The sequence below is a fragment of the Nesoenas mayeri genome (assembly GCF_963082525.1).
Source record: "Nesoenas mayeri genome assembly, chromosome: 11".
Classification (NCBI taxonomy): Eukaryota; Metazoa; Chordata; class Aves; order Columbiformes; family Columbidae; genus Nesoenas; species Nesoenas mayeri.
The window spans coordinates 21,351,051-21,366,777 of NC_137563.1; the positions used below are offsets into that span (position 1 = coordinate 21,351,051).

Here is a 15,727-nt window from a genome sequence, read left to right on the forward strand (position 1 = left end):
AGAGCTGGGCCTGGCTACTGCTGTAAAAGACAACGAGAAAAGTTTCTACAACTATATCAGCAACAAAAGGAGTGCTAAGGAGAATCTCCATCCCCTGGTGAATGTAGGGGAAATATAGTGACAGAAGCGGAGGGAAAGGCTGAGGTACTAAATGCCTTTTTCACCTCAGTCTTTAGCAAATAGCAAAATTTCACCACCAGGTCCTGTGTTCCCTATAGGACCCTTTTTCCCTGACTTCACATTGCCTTTGTTTTGTTCAGCTGTAGACATTGTTTTTAGTCCATATCCTTGAAGGTACCATTTTGTCTGGATAAATCTTTCTTCTCAGCAAAGTGCAAAAATAGGCCCCTCTTCGCAGACGTCTGTGATCTCTCTGTGTTGGTCTTGGATAGTTGTTTTCCCAGTCAGTTCCATTTTTCCCAGCAAAATACAAGCTAGACTTCATCTTGCAGGCGTTTAGTGTAGTCTGCAGTTGCTTTTGGCAAATAACAGCTTAAAATCTAGGCAAATCTAGTCTAGTAAGCAACATGAATCAAAGAGTATATTAAAAATCATACAACCTTATATCTCTAAATAAGCCATTACATTTAGGTGTGCATCTACTTACGCTAAAAGACTAATCTTGAACTTGAATTGGGCTCATCCACTGACCTGTGAACAGTAAAACCATCGCCATACAGCTCACTCATTTAGCAGGGAGAGCTCAAAGTGGCTCATCCAGGCTGTCGCATTTATTGAATGAAGTGGTTGACTCGTAGTCAAACTGCACACAGTAGGAAAGGTCTGGACAAGACTCCCTGCGTACATAAGGCCTTTCCCTCCTCTGGAGCCTGGACCAAAGTGCTCTGGTTTGGCTGGGGATGTCGAGTGCTTTCACCACAGGGAACTGGTGGAGGTGATCACTGAGCCACTTTCCTTTATCTATCAGCAATCTTGGCTAACTGGGGAGGTCCCAGTTGACTGGAAGTTGGCTAACGTGATGCCCATCTACAAGAAGGGCCGTAAGAAGGACTCGGGGAACTACAGACCTGTCAGTCTAACCTTGTTGCTAGGGAAGGTCATGGGGCAGATCATCCTGAGTGACATCACACGGCACATACAAGAGAACCATAAGATCAGGCCCAGTCAACATGGGTTTATGAAAGCCAGGTCCTCTTTGACCAACCTGATCTCCTTGTATGACAAGGTGACCCACCTAGCAGATGAGGGAAAGGCTGTGGATGTTGTGTACTTAGACTTCAGTAAGGCCTTTGACACCGTATCCCACAGTATTCTTCTAGAGAAGCTGCAGATCAAGGCCTGGATGGTGTATCTGCAATGGGTAAAGAACTGGCTGGGTGGCTGAGCCCAAAGAGTTGTTGTGAACAGAGCCATATCCAGTTGGGGGCTGGTTACAAGTGGTGTCCCCAGGGCTCAGTATTGGGGTCAGTTTTGTTTAATCTCTTTATCGATGATGTGGATGAGGGGATTGAGTGCACTCTTAGTAAGTTTGCAGATGACACCAAATTGGGTGGGATTGTTGGTCTCTTCTCCCAAGCTGGAAGTGATAGGACAAGAGGAAATGTCCTCAAGTTGTACCAGGGGAAGTTTAAATTGGATATTAGGAAAAAAATTGGATATTAGGAAAAAATTCTTCCCAGAAAGGGTTGTCAGGCATTGGAACAGTCTGCCCAGGGTGGAGTCACCATCCCTGGAGCTGATTAAATGGCATTTAAAGGAGGCTCTTAGGGACATGGTTTAGTACTATAGTTAGTTTAGGATTAGATTTGATGATCCTGAGAGTCTCTTCCAACTGAAACGATTCTATGATTCTATGATACGATTCCATGACATGAAACTGTAATCCAGGCTAAGACTGAAGGTGCTGAATGTCTGTGTAAAGACACACAGCACCTCAAAATTAAACACTTACAAACTGCTGCACCCCACATTAAGTTTGGAATTTGGTACCCAAGTACAAATAGATATCTGGTGCTCTTAGAAACACCCTTAATTCAGAGGCATGAAGCGTTACAAAGAACCTGCAACAGACGTGTCCAGTTCTGCATCCACAGGCAAAGTCAGAGTAGGTTACTTGAGGACATTTAACATGTCTGTAGTAGTCCATGCAAATACAGATCAATTCTTTCATCATTCACCATAATCTGGATCTGGAAAAGTAGACAGGCACATAAATACGTTCAAATATCTAAATCTAGGCAATATAAGCCATGCTGCTAAAGCTTGTGGAGATGAATCTCCCATCCATTTTTATGTTTAAATTTACATCTAGTTTCATGAGTAAGGTTTCCCTTCTACTTGATGGAAAGAAACACATCCCTCCAGTGGGCTGAGTCAAGTCAAATGTTGACAATATCACGTTTAAGTTATGCCCACCCAAAATAATACCACTCTCTCCAGTTATATAGGAGGTCTGAACAACCAGAGGGTCATTCAGCTGCTAAACCAGAGCTGTTAGGTAATTTCTTATCTTAGATCATCCAGGACACCTGCATGGGGCTGTTAGCTCTGCCTCAAGTCCTGCAAGAGGTACAAATGCATCTGTATTAGAAGCCAGAAATCACATGGGCTGCCATACACATGCCATCTAAATATGATGGAAGAAGATTCAAGTCCTCGAATATCTCCCCTTTGACTTAGATCTACACAATTACCTTCTTATTGTGTTAAACTGCATGAGATAATCAGACATTTTCCAGTCTTGCAACACAGTGTCCTTGTGAGCTCTTTCCTTAAAAACAGGTGAGCCTTGTCTTTGTTGTGAGCCTTGTCCTTGTTTTAGTCACATTCCTCCAGGAACGTGATTTTTTTCCTAGGAATTTTTTCAGGGCAGTTCTCATCTCATAGTTCCTAAGAGTGTAGATCAAGGGGTTCAGAGCTGGGGTGACAGCACTGTATAGGAGAGACACTTGCACATCCCTTTGAAGGGACCTTCCTGACGAGGGTGGTGTATAATTGAAGAGCACTGGAATGTACAACAGTGCCACAACGGTGAGGTGGGAGGCACAGGTGAAGAAGGGCTTCCATCTTCCTTCCTGGGACCGGACTTTATGGAAGATGAAGCAGATGATGTAGAGGTAGGAGAGGACTATGAGGGCAAAGGAGCCTAGTGCAACAGATGTGGCAACAACATTGAGCAGGGTCATGTTGAGGCTGGTACTACTGCAAGCCAAATTCAACAGTGGCTTGATGTCACAGAAGAAGTGATGAATGTGGTTGTGGCCACAGAAAGTCAGCTGAGAGGTCATGACTGAGTGTATCATGGCATGCACAAAACCAATGGACCAGCTGGCCGTGGCCAGCAGCAGACAAGTCTCGGGGCTCATGACAAGGGTGTAGCGCAAAGGATTGCAGATGGCCACATAGCGGTCATAGGCCATGGTGGCCAGTAGCCCAGCCTCAGTGCTGCCCAGGAAGTGGAAGAAGTGGAGCTGGGCTAAGCACCCACCAAAAGAGATGGGCTGATGTCCAAAGAGAAGGCCAGTCAACATCTTGGGAACAGTGATTGTGGAGTAGATGATGTGCAGGCAGGACAAGTTCCCCAGGAAGAAGTACATTGGTGTGTGAAGATGGGGCTCAGCTATCACCATGGTCACAATGGCACCATTTCCCAGAAGACTGGTCGAGTAGAGCAACAGGAAGAAGACAAAGAAAAAGTGCTGCAGCCCCTGGATATCAGTGAGACCCAAGAGGATGAACTCGCTGAGCGCAGTCTGGTTCAGCATTGCTAGAACAGTAAGAAACAAAAGCAAAATGTCAAGGTTCCACAGTTGTGAGCAGCAAGAACATTACAAATCATCAGACATGTAATCAGACACAAAAGAAACTAACATGGACAAAAACAACTTGAATGTAGTTTTCTTCTGTCAAGAACCAAGAAAATCTTCAAATAAAGCCTTCCATCTATGCATAACAGCAGAGTATGTAAAAGGGGATACAGGGCTACTTTCTCACCTTCACCCTCACTCATATTTCAGTTGTCCTCATCTGTAACTTCCTGCTACAACTCGTGATCCCATCAATAAAACTTCTAACTTCTGATGCTTTCTTTCCACTATTGTGCCTACATTTCATTAAGTCGATTTCAGTTTTCAGATTTCTAATGGTTACCATCTCTTCCAGACAGTTTTGAGATATGAAAAATTGCACTTTCCAATTTTGTATTAACAGCCAGCAGAAGGTGCTCTAAGGTACCATACAGTCCTCAGCATTTCTTTTGGATGCTGATGAGAATAAAGGAAGAGGCTGCCCGAGCTTGTGATCACAAACTGGTTTTGCTATTGGACTGTATACTTTGCCTAAAGAATGTCTCTTGGTTGCTCAGCAGCAGACGAATGGGACAAAAGCCAAGATCTCATCTCCCGCAATTCTGTGATGGAGCAAGACTGAACTTGCAGGAGACGAGTTACCTGGTGCAAGTTCCAGACGAACGGGCTCATCCCACTCAAAGTTGGTCATACTGCCCAATGAGACAACACGGTCAGTTCTGTCACCATCGTTCATTTCTGGGTGATTCCCAACCATCCAGAATAAAGAACAAAATCCTGACATTATTTTAGTAGAGCAGGGAGGCACAGGTATTTCTGGCTTACAACAGAGACCCCAAATCTTACAAGGTGAGTAGTTTTCTCTGTACATTCAATGCAGTGATGACTAAAATTTATCAATCCAACTAATGAAAAAATAATGACTTTCAAAATACATCTTTTAAAGAGGTTAAAACATATATAGGTACATTTCACAGTCTTTCTCATCCATTCTGTTGTACTATATACTTCTACTCGAAACAAATGATTTTTGAAAGCCATTCAGAGAGGTCTCCAGCCCTATCACTCCTTTTCTCATGCTTCCTTAACTTAGTTTTTCAGCCTGAAAACAGGAAACAAACAGGGAACTTCCAAACTGATTTCACCATAAAAGAACATGAGCCTGTTGCACACATGCGTCACTCTGGAACACTGACCATATTTCTCTGAAAATGCCTTTAGTCTGATCTTTGAACAAGCTCCATTGGAAACATTAGATTTGATAATATTACAGCCTTATCAACCTTTTAGGGTGTCACCTGCATCGCAAGAGTTAGAGATGCCATTCTCTGTGCAATACCGATGCTTCAGTTTCTTCCATGTGATTTACCACCTTTAGGCTCCAAAGCCCTCCTCAGTGAAATGCATCTGCAGAAAGACAGCATTTCATTCAGGTGTGTTCCACTACCTCCTCTGGTTCTGCCTGTTTTTCTCAGCCAACCACAGGTGATCTAATCCCTTTCCTCTCTTCCTTCTGAACATCTTTTCTTTTCTTCTCCTTCTACTACTTCCCTTCTGTTTCACAGGTGCTGACTAATAAATACTCAAAGTAACTGATGAACACATCCAGTCAAATAGTTCTCCCAATCTGCTTTTTTCTTTTATTGATTTTTTTATTACTTTAAGACTCTACATTAAATACAAATGCAAAGACAGGATTTTTCATGCTGAAGCTTGTCTATTTTTCCAACTATTTAACTGATCAATCATAAAAAAGACATGAATTATGCACAAACCTCACTGTCAGTCAGCACTTTTCTCATTGTAGTAGGGCTCTCTGATTGAGAGTCAGAAAGCCGAGCTGAGGATAAACCAACATATTTTGTGGAGTTAAGAGACCGAGAATTTCTGCTCTCCTTTTTTCTGTGGTATCTCCTTGGCATTCTTGTAGCTGAGAGATCAATACTGCAGCTGTGATGACAACGACTACTGTGAGTTCTCAGGGGCTTGTAGTTATTCAGGTAGGATGCATGGAGGAAGCTTTGCAAATGGTACTAGAAATCTCTGATGACCTAGTTAGAGGAGGAATAAAGATTTTCCTTCATGTCCAAAACATACAAAATATCAACAACCTCATGTGGGAATTAAATTTCCTATTGCTTTGATCAGTCTCCTGAGATGAGATTTCTGAATCAATGGGGAATTGCACAGCAAAATAGTGTTGCCTGAAGAAAGTGCATAGATGAGCACCCATAAAACAGAAAAGATAAAGTGAAACAGTCCACAAAAAACAAACAACCAAACTACCCTGCTCCCCCCTAAAAGATCTGACACAAAGATCTCCATCTCGGTGCACAGAGTGTATGGCTGGAATCCCTCCTGAGTTGTGCATCCCCAGCTGACCTGAAGCTCTGTTTGGGCAACATTTCCTAAATCTCTTTCAAATATTAGAATTAGAATTAGTATTTGTGAAACCTCACATTTTTCCATCTGTTGTGCTCTCTTTGGATTTCTGATGTTTTCTTTTTGTTGTGGTTTCACAGATGAGGATGAGATTCTGGTGTCTTTGTAGCAAAATACTTGCCAAATTTGCATCTCAATGTCAGGAGTCAGCCCAAGGGCTCCTGGTTTCCTTTCTGAAGCAAAACAGTCACCCATAGAAATTGTGGGATCCATACCAAGGGCTGGCTGCCCTACATGCCACTCCAATAGTAAGACAGTTTTGGTTATTCTTGGTTTATAATTCCACACCCAGGTGTCACCAACAGCAGAGCAGAGATTGAAAATAAGAAGCTATAAGATGATAGGACAGACTTCAGAGATGAGGTGCAGGGCTCACCAGGTGAGTGCATTGACTGGCCCTGTTTTCATGGGACCAGTCCATTTTATCCCTTTCCTGTTTACCCTCCCTTTGTTTCTCCCTGTTTACCTTCATCGAGTCATTGATTGACAAGGTCTGGCTCTTCTCAATGTCTCCCTTATCGTTTGTCCCTTATTACCATGTCAAGGGACTCAGTTTATTCTGCAATTTTCTGCAACTGCATGAGCATCGTACCTCTCACACTCCCCTCTGTTGTGAGGAGAAAATTAAAGGGAAGTGAAAAGAGTTGTGGATCAAGGTAATGATGGTTTAATAAGGAGAGAAAAACCTGTGTACACAAGCAAAAGTGGACTTAATTCACAACTTCACATCATCAGGCAGATGTCCAGCCACTTCCTAGGAAGCAGGAACTCAGCATGCCTAAGTGTGGCTTGAGAAAACAAACACCTTAACCGTGAACACTGTCTCATCCTCCTCCATTCCTTGAGCTTTCCTTGTTGTGCAAAACCTCCTGTGGTATGGAATATCCCTTTGGGCAGTTTGGGGCAGCTGTCCTGGCTGTGTTCCCTCCCGGTCTCCATCCTATCCCAATACTATGGGTTTTTGTGAAGAGAAAGACTTGACTCTGAACAAGCACTGCTCAGCAATAGCCAAAATATTGGTATTTTTTCAACACTCTTTAAGCCAAAAATGCAAAGCACACACCACAGGAGCTGCTAGGAAGAAGGCTGACTCCATGCCAGCCTGACACAGTACAATCTCCTCCCCTCATTCCATGTCATCTTCATCATGCTCAGGTCCAACGTTCTCTGAAACATCGAAGTATCCTCTGACCATCCCATTCACACATTGTATTATTTCTGTAACCAACTGAAACCTTTCCACTTGCCTAACTCACAATGCATTAAAATCTTTCATCCTTCTAGCCCATGGCTTTATTTTCATTTCCTATTTTATCTGGTTTTTATTCCCAAAATCAACTCTTAGCAACACTTGTTACATTTACTCCTGTAGTGGATTGGGCTGCAGCTGGACTCCCACCCAGCTGTTCTCTCATGTCCCCTCCTCAACAGAACAGGACAGGAGGAGAAAATAAGATGAAAAATCTTATGCTGAAAGAAAATAGATGCACAAGCTCCATTTCACTTTGATGAACACTCCCTCTGGCAAGCCAGAGAAAGAATCAGACAGAAAGTACCAGGTTCAATGAGTTATGGATCCATCCCCTCCCTCAGCTTTCCCTCAATCTACATGAGAAGGGAACTAATTAAAACAGCTACCGCAGCGAGCTGGCGGTGTTTCAGCTTCCCCTTTCTGTCCTGAACTGAGCAAGTTACTAGCTAGCTTGGGAAAGAGATCTTTGTTCTGAGTGGAAACAAATCAGATCAAGTCTAGACTAGAACCCAGTCTCTCCCTCCAGTAGCAGGGACACTTGCAGGAGACATGGCTCCTCCCCTCCAATCATGAGCTACTAACTTGATTCTCAACGCATTATTGAGGGTTCTTTCTTGAGGGGAAATGATCCAGGCTATAACATTTGCATTGATGGAGAGGAGAACAAATATCTGTTTCCCAAGGCAGAGAGCTTGTCTGTTTAATGGACATGGAGGGAGAGGGGGGGAGGATAAGAATTTTACAATTTTCTTTGGTATTATTCCTACTCTGAGCAAGATTTACTTCTTTGTTTGCAAGGCCCGAGGTACAAGAACTATAATTTATCCCAATATGCCAAGTAAAAAAGGCCAAATATTTCAAGGATTTAACTGCAAAGAATTGCTCAAATAGCATAGGTCTTTTGAAAAGCATTTATCTTCATTCATAAATACCATTTATTTTTTTTCCATTAGGGAAACACCTGTAATCTTTGCATCTACAAGGAATCCATCACCTGGAGAGCGAAAAAACAGTCATCTGCTTCCCGAGTAACCACTTGTCAATACACGTCCTCAGGCTTTGCTTGACTTCCTGGTTCCTCAGGCTGTAGATGATGGGGTTGAGCATGGGAGTGACCACTGTGTAAGACAGGGAAACCATTTTCTTCATGTCGGATGAGAGGCTGGACTTGGGTCGCAGGTGAATGATGCCAGTTGTGCTGTAGAAAAGAGTCACAACCACCAGGTGAGCTGCACAGGTGGAAAAGGCTCGCCTCTGGCCCACAGCCAAGGGGATCTGAAGAACAGCATGGATAATGCAAAGGTAGGAGACGGCTATGAGAGAAAAGGGAATCATCACTATTAGGACAATAGCAATAAAAACCAGTAGTTCAAAGAAGGCTGTGTCTACACACACCAGCTTCAGCAAAGGAGAAACATCACAAAAGAAATGATCAACTGTGTTTCTCCCACAGAAGGGCAGGGTAAATAACCATGTGGTGAAGCCCAGAGCCACAGGGACACCACACAGCCAAGACCCAATGGCCATCTTGAAGCAGCGATCCCTGTTCATCATGGTGGCATAATGCAATGGGTGGCATATTGCCGCTTGCCGGTCATAAGCCATTGCTCCTAAGAGGAAACACTCACAGGTGACAAAAAGAATAACGCAGTTGAGCTGCAAGGCGCAAGCTGTGAAGGAAATCACTTTTCTCTCCGCCAGCAGAATTGCAAGCATCTTGGGGACAATGGTGAGGCTGTAGCAGATTTCTGTCAAGGCAAGATTCTTTAGGAGGTAGTACATGGGCGTGTGTAGGACAGGGTCAACGGTTGTGATCACAACAATTAGAGAGTTCCCTATCAACGTGGCCAGGAACATGATGGAAATCAGCATGAAAAACAGGAGCTGCATCTTGCCATGGAAAGCAAACCCCGAAAGGAAGAAGTGAGTAGCGATGGTTTGGTTTCCTGGCTTCATTTCCTCAACAGGTTCTGTCCTAAGAGCGAAAAAGCAAAACAAAACACACAACAAAAGGGTTAGTAGCTTGGGACAGACTTGTGGTCTCAGGAATTGCTACACTTGAAAGTAAAATGGAGCTTAAAATATGAATGAGATGAAACTTGGATTGGATATGACAGTGACCCCAGTGGAAAAATATCTCAGCTGGGCAACCTCTTCAAGATCATCTTTAACAGTCACAGGCTCGGATGCATCTTCTCATATTTAGATAAACAGAAAATAGACATTCAAATTTCCAATAACCATTCTGTCTTTATTTTATATGGAAAGAAATGAATCCTTCCAAAGGGCAGGTCACCTTAGTGTAAGAGTGGCATCTATGATGTGACAGAAGAATTCACTGTGGATGGGCTGGATGTCTCTCAGTAAATTTCAACATCTAAATGTCTGCAAGCATCTAAATGTGAACCAGTCATCTTGGAACTGGTTTGTATTGAATGGTGGGAAATACTGCACGAGACAGAAGCACCATTAATTTCCTTCTAAGGTGGATGTCCAAGGATGCCAGGATTGGAGGATCATTAATAATGAAATGAGTATACAATGGCCTAATTTTTTGATAGCTGGAATTAACTGAAATATTATTGGTGCTCTAAGCCAGGTGATATGGAGATCCTGTGGCTTCCCACCTCCTGGTCTGACTCAAGCAGAAGTGATCCACCTGCGTTATTTTCACTGTTAACCCTGCAAAATACAATCCAAACCTAAACAGCTTTAAATTCAGAAAAGTGTTCACTCACTTACTTTTGTTTCATCAAATCATATAAAATCCGTATTCTGAGTATTCATTCAAGGTAAGCTCTGGGAAGTAACATGATGCTCAGCGTACCAACGGCTGCCCACATGAACGTGGCTGCCAGCATCTACACCTGGCTGCCATTTTCTGGGATTTATCATCTCAGCAGATCTGCTCACAGAATTATTTCTCTGGGAAACTTCCTGGACTGTTTCAGCCAAAATATACTTGGCTGATTTTTGAAAGACAAAGATGAAAGGGAAAAGGGGCGGGAGGAGGTGAAAGAGTATGGATGCTGTGATTCCCTTAATCAACATATTTGTCAGCAAAATAGGCAGCTACAGTTGCCAAGGTTTTCTATAGACAATAGAAATAAAATACTGTCAGTATAATTACTGTTTCACCCCTGTAGGCATCTCAGATAATATTAATCACTGATGCCTCGGAGGTTCCTATTTCTCTTGTTTGAGTGGCTAATTCAGAGTTAAAAATCTGCACTTCTGGTTCCCAAAGGCAGGTGAGATGGATTCCCCTTGTATGTCATAATAACAGTTCCAGCTTCGAATGAGAAAAAATAAACCATGGAAACACACTTTTGTCTTGGTTCTGCCATAGGAATCAAGTAAGAATCAAGTAAGAATGAGGAACAGAAATATTACCTTATCTTACTACAATGGGTAGAGTTTTCTCTCTCTCTTCAGCAGAGGCAATAATTCTCAAGGCAGAGAGGATGAGAAGTTATGACTAGAGAGAAAAAGGGAAAGGAACATCACTTTGATTTCATCTGTAAGAGGTTGCATCTTGTCTCTGATTCCAAAGGCTCTGACAGCAAATGGGTGGAAGTATTTGAATTTTCACTTGCTCCCAGTAGGATCAGATCTCCAGACAGCAACTTCTTAGGATGATGAGATCATGTGTTAAGTGATGGGGTTTTTTTTAATATCTTTGGGCTATATGAATGTGCAGTATGTCTTATGACATACTAGTAATCTAATTATAGTATTAGCAGTGTTTCCTTCCACATGTTCAGAACTGTATGAGTAAGCAAAAAAAATAGTTAACAGAAATAACAGGGTATTCTTTTTTCTTTTTCTTCTCTAGTTGACTAATATTTGGGGGGGAAAAATGGAATTTGACGTATGTTTCACAGTAGCTGAAAATTCTTCTAAAAGATCATAATGAATACTTGAGTAGCAATGGTGTTATGAATATAGAGCATTGTAATAAGATACCAATGTGTTACATGGCCCTAAATACAACAAGCCATAGAATAACAGCTATTTTTAGGCCACTTTATTCTGGAAATCATAGATTTCTTTTGGTAGATGTTTGCTGGTCATCTGAAGCACTCTTCATGAGGGTGTGGTAGCTCCATGTAAGTTAGAAGGGAAAAATTAGGTGATGTGAATTCAAGACTGAGGTATTTAACACTTAATCAACTCTGTAAAGCCTGGGTTTGCATCCTGAAATATCTAGGAAGACGAGTCAAGCAAGTGGAAGAAATTGTACCAGTGCAGTTGGAAACGTCACAGAGGAGCCATTAATATTCTCCTGTTGCTAAGGAGGATGATTTAGAGTCCCAACTCCCTGACCATGCACTGTGTGCAGCAGGATCTCATCTTGCTGCTGCTCTGTCACAGGTTACATGGCTTTCTCATTTCTGTGAATTCTCTCTTTGTCTCATCCGCGTGAATGGAAATGTCTTTATCCGTGTGTGGTGACCTGGCTTTGGGCGGCTGCCAGGCTCCCACGCAGCCGCTCGCTCACTCCCCCTCCTCAACAGGACAGGACAGGACGGGGGAGAAAACAAGAGGAAAAGCTTCCAACTCAGGGAGATCACTTACAAATTGCCATCATGGACAATTCAGACTGACCCTAATAAATGCTCAAGATATGTTACTTTAACATATACATATACTAAAATGAATTTTGCCCTGCTCTATGTTGGTTTTTCCTTAAGTACAACTGCTTGTTAGAGTTTTTGCTTGTTTGTCAAAAAAGCCAAAACCAAATGCAAACAAATAAACCCTCCAGTTTCCTTTCATATTGAGGCGATTATGGTTTCTTTTGCAACAGCTGTGAACACTTGCTCCATCCCCCTCCTGTGAGCCTCAAGCGCTCCTGGGCTCTGCCTGCCTCTTCAGAGCATTCCCGCAGTGTGTGGTGTGTGTGCGTGTTTTGCATGGCTAAAGGGATTTTTCATCAGCCACACAGGTATGTTCTCTGAAGCATCAATCTGCCAGTTTGCATGGTGAAAGTGCATGAGATAATTAAGAATTCTTATTTTTCAAACGTTCATGCTCTGTCTGAGCATGCAATAGACTCAGTTATGAAAGCCAAAGCTGAAATGAAATTGAATCTGGCCAGGAATGTCAAAGACAGCAAGAAAGACTTCTGTAAGTACACAGGTGACAAAAGGCAGACACAGGAAAATGTGGGCCCATTGCTGAATGAGTTGGGGGACCTGGTGACACAGGACACGGAAAAGGTGGATGTACTGAATGCCATCTTGGCCTTGGTGTTTACTAGCAAGACCAGGCTTCAGGAATCCCAGACCCTAGAGGTCAGGGGCAGAGTCTGGAGCATGGATGTCATATCCTTGGTGAAAGAAGATCACGGCAGGGAATACCGGACATACATAATTCCACAAACCTTGATGGGATGTTCCCATGAGTGCTGAGGGAGCTGGCTGAAGTCATCATGAGGCCACTCTGCAGAATCTTTGTATGCTCACTGTGACTGGGGGAGATGTCTGAGGACCGAAGGAATGGAAATGTCACTCCTGTCTTTGAAAAGGACAAGAAGGAGGACATGGAGAACTACAGGCTGCCCAGCTTCACCTTGGTCCCTGGGAAGGTGACGGAGCAACTCATGAGGTGAACCTTTTCCAAGCTGATGTGGCTTAACCCCAGTGAGCAATCAAAACCATGAGCGCTGCTCGCTCAGTCCACATGTCCCCCCTCTCCAAACAGGGGAGAGAAGCAAAAGGGAAAGGGGAAACTCATGGATTGGCATAAAAACAGCTTAATAAAATAACAAAATAAAGTAATATACTCCTACTGCAACTAATTATAATGTGTCTAAAATCAAAATAAGATGGAAATCCTCTGTGAGTTGTTCTTCAACTGATTCATCAGTGAATAGAAAGGAAGGACCCTCTAGCCAGAGGAAGACTCCATGCTGACATCCTTTATCTTGCTGTTGGAAGGGAAGGCAGCCTGTACATGACAAAGTGTTGTTTCTGCACAGCTTCAAAGCACAACCATGTGAGTTACTTACACCTGCTGGCATACTTCGTGCAGAAGTCGTATCTGGTCCATAAAGAATCACATTTCATCAAGAAAGACGACTCAACAGAGAAGAAGATGGAAAAAAAGCATTAGTGATATAGAATTCCAAGCAAATCCCAGCCTAACAGACTAGTTCCTTGTCGAGGGTTTTGATTGTGGGGTGACAATAAAACCCTGGCAGATGTATTGTTAACCTCCTCTCCTCCCCCCACGTTCCCCTTTTGCCCCTCCCTCTCCCCCCTTCTCACTCAGGACAGGCGATGGAGAGGAAAAGAAGAACAGAGAGAAGAGAGTTGGAAAAATTAAAAATGTTTTACTAATGCTACTAATAAGAATAGAGAAAATAATACAAAATATACAAAACCTACCTTGAAAGTCTCAGCAACTGCAGAGCCGGCACCCGAAGTCCTGGACTGGACTCTGCAGCCAACCGGAGCTGGATTCAGTCTGTCACTAGGCCTGAGTTTGCAGGGACGACTAGCAAGATCCTCTCCTAACGTCAACCATGAGGAAAAAGGGACGAGGTCCTCATGATCTCCCACTTTTATATGAAGTATTCACGTGAATGGAATGTTATACCCAGTTGGTCACTTTCTTGGTCACTTGTTTCTTGTTGCCCCTCTCGTGAGATGTGAATCTGTCCTTATCATTAAGTTTGCATTCCATTGCTATGTGTACCAAAACATGTATCTGGTTCTCAGGGAAAATGCAGCTAATATGAAGGCTTTAGCTGACAGGCAAAATCACTAAAAGAGAAACTTGTTTTTAACAAAACCAGGACATTCCTGAATGTCATGCGACTCTGACATAACTTAAGAACCTGACATCACTTTCAATGTCCTGGGAAAATGATAAACTACAAGCACCTCCAGACAGTGATCCTCCTGTACAAAGTAGTTATCGAGACAACTGGGATGGCACTGGGAAGTGCCTTTGGTTTTGTCCTTTATAGAGACAGTCTAGGACTGGTTTTTAGTTATGTGTACACAGGTATACAGAAATGGTTTAGACCCTATGGTGTGTGCCAGCTGGGGCCTAAATATCATCACAGAAGAAGAAGTGACTATATTAAGTTCTGGGTCACATCCATCATGCTAGGATACCTTATCTTGTCAAGAATTGCACTACAGATCTCCATTTAGGCAACTGAATCTGGATCTCATATCCATACTCATGGCTTGGTGAGCTTGATCACTTCATAAACAGGGACACAGACAAGCAGAGATGTCATGCTTTCTTCCTCTTGGTCTACAACACCAAAGATGGGCCCTGGGAGTCCCAGAGAACCATGCAGTGGGCAAGAATTGGGCTAATGGGTCAGGCTCAAAGGGTTCTAGTAAAAAGTTTTTGTTGGGCTGGTGAGCAGCCACTACGGGGTCCTGCAGGGATCCATCTTAGGGCCAGATATCTTCATAAACAACTTAAACACAGTACTTAAAGGAATATTAAGTAAGTTCACCAATGACACAAAACTGGGAGAAGATGTTTTCTGGTTTTTTTGGAAGGAGGGCTGAGGGTGGGTTGGTTGGTTTGGTTAGTTTTGGGAAGGTTTTGTTATTATCTAGTCTCTGTGGGCTGCTTTATTTTCACTCTTCTACTTCGCAGGTGCTCAACTACACACTACGTTGCTGTGCAATTCCCCATTGATTCAGAAAACTCATCTCAGGAGACTGATCAAAGCAATAGGAAATTTAATTCCCACATGATGTTGTTGATATTTTGCACATTCTGGACAAGAAGAAAAGACTTTCTGCTCCTCTAATTTGGTCATCAGAGATTTCTGGTAACATTTGCAAAGTCTGCTCCTTGCATCCTACCCAAATAACTACAAGCCCCTGAGAACTCACAGTAGTCATTGTCATCACAGCTGCAGCATTGATCTCTCAGCTACAAGAATGCCAAGGAGATACCGCAGAAATAAGGAGAGTAGAAACATTCTTAACTCCACAAAATCCGTTGTTTTGTCCTCAGCTTTGCTTCCTGGCTCTCAATCAAAGGGCCCTACTGCAATGAGAAAAGTGCTGATTGACAGTGAGGTGAGGATTGTGCAGAACTATTTTTTTATATTACGTAATTTATATAGTTGAAAAAATAGGAAAACCTCAGCATGAAAATCTTGTATTTGAATTTGTGTTTAAGTTAGAATGAAACTAAAATAACAATAACAATAAAATTGAAAATAAAAGAAAATGAGTTTGGGAAAATTATTTTCTTTTGACTGTGTGCTCATCAGTTTATCACA

General features: G+C 42.7%; 2 protein-coding genes across 2 annotated transcripts; both read right to left on the reverse strand.

Moving 5' to 3' along the window:
• Positions 1-2,732: 2,732 nt before the first annotated feature.
• LOC308044746 (olfactory receptor 12D3-like) lies at positions 2,733-3,725 on the reverse strand (the record flags this gene model as incomplete). Its single annotated transcript, XM_080351613.1, has 1 exon — positions 2,733-3,725. The coding sequence occupies one exon, from the start codon at positions 3,723-3,725 to the stop codon at positions 2,733-2,735; it is 993 nt and encodes a 330-aa protein (XP_080207739.1).
• A 4,726-nt stretch (positions 3,726-8,451) lies between these two features.
• Positions 8,452-14,623, reverse strand: LOC308044747 (olfactory receptor 10A7-like; the record flags this gene model as incomplete). The annotated part of the gene is made up of 2 exons (XM_080351614.1): positions 8,452-9,436; positions 14,589-14,623. The coding sequence occupies 2 exons, from the start codon at positions 14,621-14,623 to the stop codon at positions 8,452-8,454; spliced, it is 1,020 nt and encodes a 339-aa protein (XP_080207740.1).
• Between the last annotated feature and the right edge of the window lie 1,104 nt (positions 14,624-15,727).